At 51.9% G+C, this 14,104-nt stretch overlaps 1 protein-coding gene across 2 annotated transcripts; it reads right to left on the bottom strand.

Moving 5' to 3' along the window:
* Positions 1-2,948: 2,948 nt before the first annotated feature.
* On the bottom strand, positions 2,949-13,895 carry ENO2 (enolase 2). 2 transcript variants are annotated; one of them, XM_084765112.1, is made up of 12 exons: positions 13,769-13,895; positions 12,587-12,686; positions 11,997-12,092; positions 11,830-11,888; positions 11,444-11,513; positions 10,913-11,046; positions 10,473-10,695; positions 6,960-7,157; positions 6,045-6,246; positions 5,708-5,816; positions 4,266-4,324; positions 2,949-3,978 (listed from the first exon to the last, which is right to left on the bottom strand). In XM_084765112.1, the coding sequence occupies exons 2-12, from the start codon at positions 12,669-12,671 to the stop codon at positions 3,909-3,911; spliced, it is 1,305 nt and encodes a 434-aa protein (XP_084621238.1). In that variant the 5' UTR covers positions 12,672-12,686; positions 13,769-13,895; the 3' UTR covers positions 2,949-3,908. The 2 variants fall into 2 exon arrangements, with proteins under 2 accessions (XP_084621238.1, XP_084621239.1); XM_084765113.1 differs by lacking the exon at positions 13,769-13,895 and adding an exon at positions 13,578-13,745.
* Between the last annotated feature and the right edge of the window lie 209 nt (positions 13,896-14,104).

The raw sequence follows: 14,104 nt of genomic DNA, 5'->3' as shown, positions 1-14,104 counted from the left end.
ATGGGAAGAGAGAGGAGCTAGAGGTGGGAAGGGAGAACACTGTGGAGAAGTGACAGAATGGGGTCGGCAGGCCCTGGAACGTCACTCGGGTCCTTCCATATACTACTGTATCGGTGTTTTGAAGTCATTACCACTAGCATCTTTAGTCATGGTCACAGAAGGGATGAAGTGGGGCGTTAGGTGGAAAGGGCCTACATACATCCTTAGGTGCCCTGGCTCCCCATAACAATTGTTGGAATATGGTGGCAGCCCCCAGCCCAGACCACATCATGCTCTTCCTAGCTCTCCTCCTCCAGCCTGTGCCAGCCATGCCCAGTCTACAGCCATGAAGTCAGCACTCCCCATCAGTCTACCACTGCCTTCTTCTGGTCTCTTAAGTCTGGCCCCACACCAGCAACAACATCTCTCAGGACAAAGGACACTAGAGACAGGGTGATTTTTGGCAGCTGAAATTGGGAAGGCTAGAGAAAGGGAGGGAGGCAGGCTGGGAGGCGGGAAGAGCTGGAGCTGGAGTCTGGATTGGGAGCCCTTAGTAGTTCACTAGCTGTGGAGTGGGGGTGGGGTATTTCTGGGGACAGTCTACCTGCACAGCAAATGGGTGGGGTTGGGGGAGGGGACGGCCCTGAATGGGCATGCCACCTTTTGGGAAGGGAGGAGAAAGGCCGGCCTTGTAGCAACCCAAGTAGATCTTGTGCCACCATTCCTTAGGCCAGATTCAGCCAAGTTCTTGAACTTAACCAAAAGCTCTACACAGATTCCAAAGCACTAGGGAAACAGAAAGAATGCTTGCTGATCTAGGAGCGAATATCCTCCCCACCATCACCGCCCCCCTACCACACTCTGAAATCCCTTCTGCAGGGACTCACTTTACACTCCCCCCCCCCATGCCCATTTTCTTGTCCCCTTCCAGGGCCTCCAAGGGACCAGGCCAACCCCCTGTCCTCTCGTGCCCTTGTTTCTTGTGCTCCGAGATGGACTTCCCTCCACCAACTCTTGTTTTGCTCTATGACTCCTCCTCTCTCCTTCCCCTCCCTTTTACCCTCCCCGTTGTTGCATTTTCTCTCTTTCCTTTCAGTTCCCCACTGGGCCTTGCCCAGACCCTTTCTAAATCTTTTCTAGACTGAGCTTTTCTCTATGTTTAACCACAGAGGCAACAGCCAAGAATGGTAACTTATCTAAGCCTAAGAGAAAAAAACAAAAACAAAAACGTAGGCCTAGGTAAGGCGGGGTGGGGGGGAGTGGGGGTGGGGGTGGGGGAACGACATGAGACTAGGAAAAGAAGAAAGCACTGCCGCTTCTAGTTCCTCTGGTGCCCAAAGCCAGGCTCATAGCTCACTGCTGGGAGCATCATATATACACCCCACCCCCACCCTTCACCCCAGCTCCCTCTCTGGCCCCAGCCCCCCACAACCCACTGGTCTCCAGGCAACGGCACAAAAGGAAAGTAGAGAGGGGCCTTGGAGGCTCAAGCAGAGCTCGCTGTAACCCAATCCAACTCAGTACCTGGAGGGTGGGAGGGAGTGCTGTCAGAGAAAGACACCTAGCTAGGATGGAGGGAAGAAAAGACAAGGCTTAGGAAAGGTGGCGGCAGCTCCAATAGCCCTGGCCAGCCTGGGAGTTTCTGGGAAAGCAGCCACAGAGAAAAAGGAAGCAAGCCCTATCCAAGGCAGAAAGGGGTGCTAGGAGAGAAGGGAAAGATGAGATGGTTACACAGAAATTAAGAGGCACAAGGAGAGGGGGCAAAACGTTCTTTGAACTGAAAATAGAGGAAGGTGTGGGGAGGGAGAATGAGATGAGGGCGGCGATGTGGCCCCTGAACATTTCTGTTAACCCTAGAATGGGAAAGGAAAGCTGAGGGAGCCTGAGACCAGAACTTGAGAGGATCAGTTAGAGGCAGGCAGAGAGTGCAACCTCGAAATTCTTCCCACCCCAGCCTCACCTTGGCGTCTAGTACGGTGTCCTGCAGAACTTGGGTTCCCTCTAGTGGTCACGGCTACCCATGGGCAGATGCCTGAAAGCTTGAGCCCTAGTGCCTGAAGCGTAGTCACGTAAAGGAAACCGTACCCCAAGGTGGGGTAAGTGGTTCAAGATCAGGGCCCCACTGGATCTGAAGAGTTAAAGGGCCTCTAGCCACACACTGATAGCCTCCTCACAGTCTGGCCAGCTGAGGAGGCTGTTGAGTACTTAAGGCATAGCATCCATTTTACTGGAGAACTCAGATTCCTCAGGCCCCTAATACCAAGTCGGTAGCCATGAAATCCTGACTTAGTTCAAAGCCACCCAGAATTCTGTTGAGGAGGCCCACTACAGGAACGCTTTAAGTTTTTAAGTCTACTGCTTTAGTACTTTGGGAAAAGCCTTTGGGAACCGTAAACACCTTACTCCTCACCCCACATGCTATCCCTAACATCTGAGGGTTAAGAGTCTTTAGTTCAGTCTTGCCCAGTGGCGCACGCTTTTAACCCCAGCACCCTGGAGTCAAGGGCAAGCATATCTCTGTTAAGTTTGAGGCCAGCTTGGTCTAAAGTGTGAGTTCCAGGACAACTACATGAAGAAACCTTGTCTTGAAAAACCAAAAATAAGGCCGGGCGTGGTGGTGCGTGCCTTTAATCCCAGCCCTCGGGAGGCAGAAGCAGGCGGATCTCTGTGAGTTCGAGGCCAGCCTGGTCTACAAAAGCGAGTCCAGGACAGCTAAGGCTACATAGAGAAACCCTGTGTACAAAAACAAACAAACAAACAAACGCCCCCAAAATAAATAAATATATAAATATTAAAATCAACATGGACCCCCACCTAGCCAGCAAGGCCACAGACTTGGTCATGTGCTCAGTGGCTTTCCTTTTTCTGTGCCCTCCCCAGCCCTGCTATTTAGTTTCACCAATATCCAGTCCTTTGTCTTTCCTCCTCTCATATGGAATAGAGAGTAAAAGTCCTCAGACACCGAGCAGTACACTGCGATTCAGACTTTAATGGTGGCGCTCATTTCAAAGCCACAGAGACAGTGGCAAGAGTGGGAGATAGCGTGGGAGAGTGAGGCAGTGCTCTGGTGCAGCCGGAGAAAGAGAAGGGAACCGAGGGCTGGAGAGAGATTTGTAGGAGAAGAGCCCCCCCACCCCCACCCCCCAAGGCACACAGCCCCATTCTGTAAAGTACCAAGCTTCAGTTAGTGCACTAAGTGAACCGATTGCTAAGGCCATTTCCTGCTACCCTTCCCATGTTAGCGAAGCCTCCCATCCCGAGTCATCAGGAGGCGCAGCCACACGAAAACACAGAGGCCAGTCCAGTCAAGTCGGGTCATTTCCAGACTATAGAGTTACAGGGAAATGACTGACCAACCAGCTGATTAGATAGATAAATAAATAAGTAAGTAAATAAGTAAATAAATAAATAAATATGCACACGCGCTCCTTAACCAAGCATAAACACACACCCAGCACCCCCCAAACACTAGTTCTATGCATAGTTCAAGGCTTACACACGCAACATGGAAAACAACAACAAAGCACACAGGCCACATGGCTCCACCCTAAACACCCCAACACCCTAATCCTGAAGCTCCCATCTGACACCGAGGGTTCTCTTGTGGACCCCTTCTAATCTTCATGTTCATTTCCAGCTTTGTTTGGTTTTTTTTTGTTTGTTTGTTTGTTTTTGTTTTGTTTTTAAGAGAGAATAGATGGGAAAAGGGGGGGGGAGAATGGAATCCCCAAAAAATGGGGCCCCAGAGAAGAGGAAGAGCAGAGACAGCAAGGGGTTGTAGAAGCCAAGAACAGCTGGGGCAGGTGCATCGAGGTCTTCTGGATGAGTCTGGGCTCAAGGTATCGGGGTGAACTATGGCAGGTCAGGACAGCAGCAAGGAGGCTCCAGAGGATGAGGCGGAGGTTCCAGTCCTCAGGCAACCAGAGGGCTCACAGCACACTGGGGTTCCGGAAATTATGTCCGGCGAAGCGAGCCTCATCCCCCAACTCCTCTTCAATTCTGAGAGACGATGGGAGAGGGTAGCAGTCAGCAGGGCAGAGGGCTCTGCTTTTCTCTCTGGGTCCCCTCTGCAGGCTCCTCCTCCGAGGACTGCCCCAAGGTGAACATTCCCTGGCTTTTGTGTAACCATAGTGATCTGTCACTCAGACCGTCCCTGAACCCACTAAGCAAAACTATTTTCTCGGCTTCAACTACTATGCAGGTCCTGAGTGCTAGACACGGAATGGTAACGGCTGGGATGTTTAGCCCCAGGTCTCAGTTTCTTGTTTTTCAGGGACCCTCCTCACCTCATGAGCTGGTTGTACTTCGCCAGACGTTCAGATCTGCATGGGGCACCAGTCTTGATCTGGAACATTCCAGGAGATATGCAGCTTAAAGATTTCCTTCACCTGATAGAACAACTGTACTCCCCTCCCCCGCAACCTGCCCCCCCCCCGTTTTTTTTCCAATTTTGAGATAGTTCATGAAGGTTGGCCTCAAAGTGACAGGCTAGCCTTGAATTCCTGATCCTCTTGCCTCCCAAGTGTGAAGACTACAGGCATATGGTGATGCGCGCCTTTAATCCCAGCACTTGGGAGGCAGAGGCAGGTGGATCTCTGTGAGTTCAAAGCTAGCCTGGTCTACAAAGAGAGTCCAGGACAATCAAGGCTACATAGAAAAACCCTGTCTCATTTAAAAAAAAAAAAAAACTATAGGCATGTGCCATCTTTTGTTTATTTGTTTATTAGGACAGGGTTTTACTATGTAGCCTGGGATGTCCTGGCACTTGATATATAGACCAGGCTAGTCTTAAACTTATAGAGATCCTTATGCCTCTGCCTCCTAACTGCTGGGACCAAAAGTGTGTGCCATCATACCCTACCTCTTTTTTTTTTTAAATGTAATCTAGGGCCTTGCACATGCTAGGCAGTTACTCTGCAACTGAGCTAAGCTCCAGCCTTGAAAGTTCTACTTTGTGTTTGTAAAAATTAATGCTTTGTTTCTTTTGTGTCTGTGTATATGCTTGTGGGTCTGCTCATGCTATGCTGTGCGTGTATGTTGAGGCCAGAAGACAACGGGTTGGTTCTCTTCATCCAACATGTGGGTGCCAGGCACTGTCATTCAGGCCTGTCACCCAGCACCCTTACCTGCTGAGGCATCTCACCAGCTCAAAATGTCTATTCTTTTTGTTTTTGTTTGTTTGTTTTCCCGAGACAGAGTTTTCCTGTGCAGCCTTGGCTGTTCTAGACTCGTTTTGTAGACCAGGCTGGCCTCGAACTCACAGTGATCTTCCTGCCTCTGCCTCCCGAGTGCTGGAATTAAAAAACTTCTATTCTTGGGGGCTGGAGAGATGGTTCAGTGGTTAAGAGCACTGACTGCTCTTTACAGAGTTCCTGTGTTCAATTCCTAGCAACCACATGGTGGCTCACAACCATCTATAATGTGATCGGATGCATACTGTATACATAATAAATAAAAAATTTTTTAAAAACTTCTATTCTTTTTACTCTTTGTTTGTTAGACAGAGTCCTTCTGTGTGGCCCTGGCTGTCCTATAACTCACAATATAACCTAGGCTGGCCTTGAACTCACAGAGATCCACTTGCCTCTGCCTCCAGTGTGCTGGGATGAAAGCCGTGTGCCACCACGCCTGGCAAAACTTCTACTCTTAAAAGTTCTCTCATCCTTCCGTCAGGAGAGGAACCACCCAGACCTAAAATCCCCTAATACCACAGACTGACTCTACTTACCTGGCCTGTGCACAGTCCCACCACCAGGTCAGCAATGAATGTGTCCTCTGTTTCTCCGGAGCGATGACTCACCATCACCCCCCAGCCATTCTCCTGGGCCAGCTTGCACCTGCAGCATAGACCAGTCCTGACCTTCTACCCCCAAAGTGCAGCTATTCCCTCCCAGCCCAAGGCTTGGTCTATGTCAAGAAACACCTGGAGGAAAGTGGCTAAGGGCAAGTGTGGGCAGACCATGAGGTACAGAGAGATGACGAGTGAGAGAATTGTGCGGAATCGAGCCAGCAGGACTTTTGAGGAAACAAAGAGGCCAGGTAGGAGAAGGCCAGGAGCCACTCACGCTTGGATGGCTTCCGTGACTGAGCCGATCTGATTGACCTTGAGCAGCAAACAGTTGCAGGCCTTTTCCTCCACTGCCCGCTCGATGCGCTTTGGGTTGGTCACTGTCAGATCGTCGCCCACTATCTGGGTGCTGACATTGGCTGTGAACTTGGACCAAGCTGCCCAATCATCCTGGTCAAATGGGTCTTCAATGGAGACCACTGTCCAGGGAGGGGAGAGGGGCTGTTGATGCTTCTTGCTCTCTGGAAGGACACCCCCCCCCCGTTTGACTTCCCAGCTAAGACAGCCCCCTCTTCCTTGTTCCCCCACCTTCCCAAAGAAGCCTGCTCTGGTCCCTAGCACTTCATAAAACTTCCAGTAGCAAGGGAGCGACCTTAGCACATACTTATTTCTGCTCTTACTCCCAGGAAGTCCTTCCTTCCTTCCCAATTGGTATCTACTTTCCCTCGCTCTGTCTTAGGAAGATGGAGACCAGCAGCCGTCTCGATGGATCGGGACGGAAGCCCTTTCTTGGCAGATGTGGAATCTCTGCTCCTTCCCCAGGCCACAGTACCAACTTCATTCAGTACCTACCTTCACCAATCAAAGGTGGGAATGCCCGCCCATCTTCTGCCACATCCATTCATGTTCTTCCCACCCCTGGTTCCTTCTAGAGCTCTCCCTAGGACCCTGCAGCTCTTAGAGCCCAGCTTCTGAACTGGATGGAGGAGACAGCCATCCCAGTGTGCACATGTGCATGCCACTGAAAGCACAGCTCTGCAGGAAGTTCCTTCCCCCTCGTCTCTGCTTCTCAGGCTCCTTAGGACATCACCGGACTCCAGACTCTGTACCCCATGAAGTTCAGTTGCCCTCTCAGGGTCCCTGTCTGTCTCTGCTCTGTCCCTCTCCTATCTCCCACATCCCTTGCTCTCACCAGGATAGTTCCGCACGAAGTCCTGGTAGAGTGCCCCCAGCTGGTCCCCAGTGATGTATCGGGAAGGATCAGCGGGAGACTTGAAATCCAAGTCGTATTTGCCATCGCGATAGAACTCAGAGGCCGCGACATCCATGCCAATCACGATCTTTTCCGTGTAGCCAGCCTTGTCAATGGCTTCCTTCACCAGCTCCAAGGCTAGAGACAAGCACAGTGAGATTCTAAGTAGGAGACAAAAATAGGTAGGAAGGAAAGAGAGACAGAAAGGAGATTCAGAGTGGAAAGAGAGGGCTGTTGTAGGGAGGTGTGGAAAGGGTCTGCAAGCTGGACATGGTGGCGCAAGCCTTTAATCCCAGCTCTCGGGAGGCAGAGGCAGGTGGATCGCCGTGAGTTCGAGGCCAGCCTGGTCTACAAAGCGAGTCCAGGACAGCCAAGGCTACACAGAGAAACCCTGTCTTGAAAAACCAAAAAAGGAAGAAAGAAAGAAAGAAAGGAAGGAAGGAAGGAAGAAAGGGTCTGCAAGAGAGGCCATCTAGGGAAACAAGTGGAATTCTGTAGCTAGCAGTGTTGGTCCCCTCCCCCACCCTCCCACCCCACACATCATCATCCTGATGTTTGAATCTAAAACTCATTCATTTGAGGCACGTTCTCTGCCACTAGGCCACATTCCCATCCCTTTTTCTTTTTCATTTTGAGAAAGGGTCTAAGTTGCCCAGGAGGCCTTCAACTCACTTCATAGCTCAGGCATGTCTTTTTGTTTGTTTGTTTGTTTGTTTTTGGTTTTTGGAGACAGGATTTCTCTGCGTAGCCCTGGCTGTCCTGGACTTACTTTGTAGACCAGGCCAGCCTTGAACTCACAGAGATCTGCCTGCCTCTGCCTCCCAGAGGGCTGGGATTAAAGGCATTCATCGCCATCCCCAGCTTGTTTAGGCATGTCTTAAACTTTCAATTCTCCTGCCTCCACCTCTAAGTGGTTGGGATGCTTAAGCCTGCACCACCAGGCTAGCAGGCCGTGTGTGTGTGTGTGTGTGTGTGTGTGTGTGTGTGTGTGTGTGTGTGTGTGCATGTGTGTGTGTGTGTGTTTTAAGTATTTGCTTACTTTTATGTAATGTGTATTAAGTGTTTTGACTGCATGTATGTATGTCCATGCTCCATGCACATGCTGGTGCCCATGGATGCCAGAAGAGAGTGTTGGATCCCCTGGAACCACATGGGTGCTGAGAACCAAACCTGTGTCCTCTGCAAGAGCAGGAAGTGTCCTTAACCACTGAGCCACCTCTCCAGCCTCTTGCCACTTTCTTTGGTTTATCACTTCATGTTAGCATTTTACATATATTATCTCATTCAAATCTTCAGTGACATTCGTAGAACTTGGATTATTCCCTTTTGTTTCACTTTGTTTTGTTTTGAGACTGGTTCTTACCATGTAGCCCCAGCTAGCCTGGAACTTTCTGTGTAAATCAGGCTGGCCTTGAACTCAGAGCTGTATCTGCCCCTACCTGGGATTAAGGGTATGCACCTCCATGCCCTGATGAAATGCTTGTTGTTTTTTGTATGTCTGTTTGTTTGTTTGCTTTTCTTTTCTTTTTTTTTTTTTGAGACATGTTTTCTCTATCTAGTCCTGGTTGCCCTGGACTCTCTTTGTAGACCAGGCTGGCCTCAAACTCAAGAGATCCACCTGTCTCTGCCTTCTGAGTGCTGGGATTAAAGGTGTGTGCCACAACATCAGCCCTAAATGCTTGGTTCCTAAAAAGGCCATTTCTGTATCTTTCTTTCTTTCTTTCTTTCTTTTTTTTTTTTTTTTTTTTTTTTTAGACAGAGTTTCTCTGTAAAGCCTTGGCTGTCCTGGATTCACTCTGTAGACCAGGCCAGCCTTGAACTCCCAGAGATCCGCCTGTCCCTGCTTCTCAAGTGCTGGGATTAAAGGTGTGCGCCACCACCTCCCGGCACTTCTGTATCTTTCTATTATCATGATTCTCTTTTATTTTTTCTTTCTTTCTTTCATTATATATATATATTTTTTTTTTCAGAGTTTTATATAGTCCAGGCTTCAAGCTTATAGCAATCTTTATGCTTCAACCTCCCAAATGGGGGAATTCCAGCCAGCAACTCTTTTTTTTTTTTTTAAGATTTATTTATTTATTTTATGCGTATGAGTCCTCTACTGGCAAGCGCATGCCAGAAGAGAGAACAGATCTCATTATAGATGGTTGTGAGCCACCACATGGTTGCCCGGAATTGAACTCAGGACCTCTGGAAGATCAGATAGTGCTCTTAACCTCTGAGCCATCTCTCCAGGCACACCAGCCAGTAACTCTTCAAGGTTCAAATAAATGCAAGTAATCTGACTCCAGAGCAGAGTCTGTGTATGCATGGGTATGAATATGCATGCATTTACATGTGCGTGTGCGTGTGTGTGCACGTGCGCATGTGTGTGTGTGTGTGTGTGTGTAAGTATGTGCATGATTACATGCACAAACTAGTACATTTGCGTGTGGCTTGGTGGCCTCAAACAGGCTGAGCAGGCAGGCACTCTATCCCCGAGCCATACCTCCAACTAGTCTCTTCATTTTTTTTGTTTTGTTGTTGGTTTTGTTTGTTTCTTTTGTTTTTTGTTTGTTTTTGAGACAGGCTTTTGCTGTCCTGGCTGTCCTGGAATTCACTCCGTAGACCAGGCTGGCACAGAGATTACCTTGCCTATGCCTCTGCTGCTATTAAAAGCATGTGCCACCACTGCCTTCACTTTTTTTTTTTTCTTTTTTGAGACAGGGTTTCTCTGTGTAGCCTTGGCTGTCCTGGACTCACTTTGTAGACCAGGCTGGCCTGGAACTCACAGCGATGTGCCTGCTTTTGCCTCCCTGAGTGCCGGGCTGGGATTACAGGCATGCGCCGCTGCGCCGCCCGGCTGTCTTCACTTTTAACCATTACCTTTACAGTTCCTATTCTCCTGCACCACAGGAAATGTAAGAATTGGCGATACCTGAGGGGCTGGGAAGGGGATGGTACCAGCCACCTCCCTACAGCATGGTATATGCCATCTAACTGAGACAGGGGCACTAAAGGACGAACTGGAGAGGCTAGAGAGATGGCTCAGAGCACTGTGTGCTCTTCCAAAGGTGGCTTACAACCTATATCTATAATTTGATCTTGATGCCCTCTTCTGGCCTGCCAGTGTCCTTGCAGATAAAACACTCATATATACATAAAAACAAATAAATAAATCTAAACAGAACAAAACAGAACCAAAAAACCAGACCTTACCCAGACTACTTACCAATAGTCTCAGGAGTTCCAGTGAGAACCTACGCTAACAGATTTGGCCGGGCTGGTAACAGCCTGAGCTCCAAAGTCTGGGTGCGAAATCAAAAGGCCCCCTGGAGCCTATCCCATGAGCTGGGACCTCTTGAGATTTTCAGAAGTTCAAGGGCTTTCCACCAGTACCCCCACAGGACCTGTGTGTGCCACCTTTCCCAGTGTGAGACTCAGAGCCAGAGTAAGGGCTCCGGGCCTCACCTTCACTGTTCTCCAGGATATTGGGGGCAAAGCCGCCTTCATCCCCCACGTTGGTGGCGTCCTTGCCGTACTTGTCCTTGATGACCCCCTTGAGTGTGTGGTACACCTCAGCCCCAAGTCGCATGGCGTCCCGAAAGCTCTCAGCACCCACCGGGAGGATCATGAACTCCTGCATGGCCAACTTGTTCCCAGCATGAGAGCCACCGTTGATCACATTAAAGGCCTGGGGAGCCACAGAAGGTCAAAGAGTCACAGAAGAGCCCTAAAGCCTTTCCCTCCTGGCCCTGAGAGAGCCATCCTGAGATGCCCGGATGCCAGGCTCAGGTTTCACACTCCCATCCTTTCTCTGTAGCTGCCCAACATTCCGACTTTCCATCATCCCTCACCGGGTGGCATGCTTCCTCCTCCCCTGCGAGAGGCTAGGCAAGTGCAGTGCTCACCGGCACAGGCAGGATGAGGTCGGAGTTCCCAGCCAGTTGAGCAATGTGGCGGTAGAGGGGCAAGTCCCTCTCGGCTGCTCCAGCCTTACACACGGCCAGGGACACACCCAGGATGGCATTGGCCCCAAACTTGGCTGGGAGGATTATAGAGGAAGAAGTCACTAAGCAAAAAAGTTCCTCTCTTTTGTAGCCCCTGCCCCCAACCTATACTCCTCGGAAGAGCCAGTAAAGGGGACTTCCCGCCGCCCCCAGCAGCTCATTTTCTACTACAAATAGAGGGGTTGGGAAACGGAGGTGACAAGAAAGGGAAGGCCTCACCTCTTCCTAAGCATCCTCTAGACTGCCTCATGCCCACTCCTGTCTTTATGCTTAAGGAAGGCTTTTCCTTCTGTTTAATGTCACTCCCTCCTTCTGCAGTGGCTTTGGGCGAGGGAGGAGGAGAGTCTTTGACAGTCCAAGTGACCCCAGCCCCCCCAGCCCCTTCAGTTCCCTGCGGGCTTTCCTCCTCCTCCGAGCCCAGCCCCTGCTTACATTTGTTCTCGGTCCCATCCAACTCGAGCATCAGGTTGTCCAGTTTCTCCTGCTCCACCACGGAGAGACCCTGTGGGCAGAGCCCCCCATTACCCAGAGCCAAGATGGAGGCTGGGCCCTAAGATGGAGGCCCCCCTCCCCTTCACACACAGCCTTATATCTGAGCGGGGTCCCTGCCAGCTTTTGGGACCTTAAACTTATGCACAGACTACGTAAGCAGTATTTTCCCCCACCCTTGCCTTTGTAACTACAGTTCCTAAAGAGTGGGCTTTTTTTTCCCCCCCGGTCTCCCCTTGCGCGGGTCCCCCCTCCCCCCCCCCCCTGCCCCCAAGGTTTCTTCTAGGATTCTGGTCTAGCAGCCACTCCCAGGAAAGAGCGGGCCTCACTGAGCTGATGAGGGCTGGTGCAATGGTACTGTTGATGTGCTCCACTGCCTTCAGGACACCTAGAGAAAGGAAAAAGGGCTGGTCAGGCCAGGAGGAGATGGAGAGTGGACAGAGGAGGGAGAGGGCACCTAGGGCACTGGGGCATGCTGGGAGAGGGAAGTCATCACCTTTGCCCAAGTAACGCTGTTTGTCCCCATCCCTTAGCTCCAGGGCCTCATAGATGCCAGTGGACGCCCCACTAGGGACTGCAGCCCGGAAAAGACCTAGAAGAAGATGAATAGTGAGGAGGGAGGGAGGACACTCCGGAGGCAAAGATTCCGTGAGCCTTCTGGCCTCAACTCCTGCCTGCCACATCCAGACTTCTCCCCGTACTGTGCCCTAACACCACACACACACTCACCTGCAGTGTGCCGGCTACACAAGCAGGGCCTCCTCACGGGCACAAGTGGGAGGCCACAGAAACGAAGCTATGCTAGGCAGAGCAGCCCCGTGCTCCTGTGTTCACACAGGCACACAGAACAGACACAGAGGCAGGGCCTTTTCTCACTCTGAACTAGAACACAGACCCCCCCCACCCCACCCACCCCCACCTAGCCTGGCTCCAAGAGTCAAGGAAGATCAGATTCCACACTCCAGCCCTGGGAACCTGATCCAGCACCCATGGCCCCTGAGTTCGAAAGAAGACCTCTCAACCCTGTCCAGGCCCAGCGTAGGAGAAGTGGGGGCCATGGAAAGTCCATGCCCGCCTGCCCATCACCTTTGGCGGTATAGAGATCCACTTCCACGGTGGGATTCCCACGGGAGTCCAAGATCTCTCGGGCCCAGATCTTCTCTATAGACATGATGGCTGGGATCTCCTTGGGTGGAAGGGAGGGAAGGAGAAAGATAAGAGGCTTAGCGGGGTGGAGCCTTAGGCTAGTGGGAGGGGTCAGAGGCTGGGAGGGCTGGGAAAGAGGTTACTGCAGTGGGTAGGGGGTGGGGAGGAGCAGCTGCAATCAACCACAGGAGAAGGGGTTCTCCCTCCCCCGTGGAGAGAAGGGAAGGTCAATGCAGTGAGGAAGGGGAGGTCACTGCAGTAGGGGCGGGGTACATCTCATGACAAGATGGGAGAGCACCGCAGCGAAGAGGGGAGGAGAGCGACAGCGATTTTCTTCGCCCCTCAGCAGCTTCACCGACCAGTGGGGTTCCCCTAGACTTCCCCAGGAGGATGGCTGCCAGGCTGGCATTTTTTTCCCTTCGTTCTTGGAACAGGAAGGAGAGGCATTGTCGGGGCAGGTGGACCCCCAACTTGACAGCCCACATACACAGGGTCTATGAAACACTCCGGGGTCGTCACCTCTCTCTCGTAAATATGAGTCCCTCCTCTTTTTAAGGAGGCCTCTAGTCCCTACCGGCTTGCAGCGGGGAATGGTGAGGTAGACCCATCGTCTTCCCTACCCCGAGACAAATTTCTCAGTTTTTCCATCCCTCCCCCATGCATGAGAGAAAACAAAATGCCAGAGAGAGGGGAAGAGAAGGAGAGACTAATGGATGAGTCCAGATAGAGCAAGTCTGAGACAGCCAAGGAAGGGTGAGAGAGGGTATCTTCGCAAACGCAAAGCAAAAAGGATGTGCCAGGAAAACACGCGCTGCCTGGCATAGAACTTAAGAAACAAATCGGCAGGACCCTAGGCGAACACCGGCGTGGGGAGAGGGGCAGGCGAAGGTGGAATCGTGCAGTTAGGGAAACAGGTGCAGAGAGCTGGTACCTAAAACCAGGAGGAGGTTACGAGCCAGAAAGCCGGGAGCTGTCCGGGAAGGCCGGGGATGGAGGGTGCCAGCGAAGGCAGGTGACAGGCAGGTATGCAGCGTCACCCGCCGGGCGTGCCAAGCTCAGGACAGCGGGGAGTGGACGCGGCAAGGAGCGAGTTAGGGGGATGCGGCCCTATACGGGCCTCACCTCGAGGACTGCAGGCTCAGCCGGTGGCGGTAGCGGTGGCGTTGGTGACGGCGGCGGCGCAGAGAGAGCAGGAGTGGCAGCGGCTGCGGCTCCTGGCGCGGGCGGGGGAGGGGGGAGGGCAGGGGGCGGCGCCTATAGAGCCGGGCGGACGCATGTGACCTGGGGGGCCCCCATGAGTCAAGAGCTGCAGGCGGAGATGCAAGTACGAGCGCGGGTGGTGGTGGGGAGCCAAATGGGTGGGGGAGGGGCCGGGGCGAACTAGGACCAGGTTGGCCACCCCCTAAGCACACCGGTGCTCAGAATCCCTGTCCAGCCGGCCAACTCGAGGGAATCAGG

The sequence above is a fragment of the Acomys minous genome (genome assembly GCF_964271855.1).
Source record: "Acomys minous genome assembly, chromosome: 17".
In the NCBI taxonomy this organism is placed as follows: domain Eukaryota; kingdom Metazoa; phylum Chordata; class Mammalia; order Rodentia; family Muridae; genus Acomys; species Acomys minous.
Note: the sequence above shows the minus strand (reverse complement) of the source record. Positions and strands in the feature narration are given on the sequence as shown.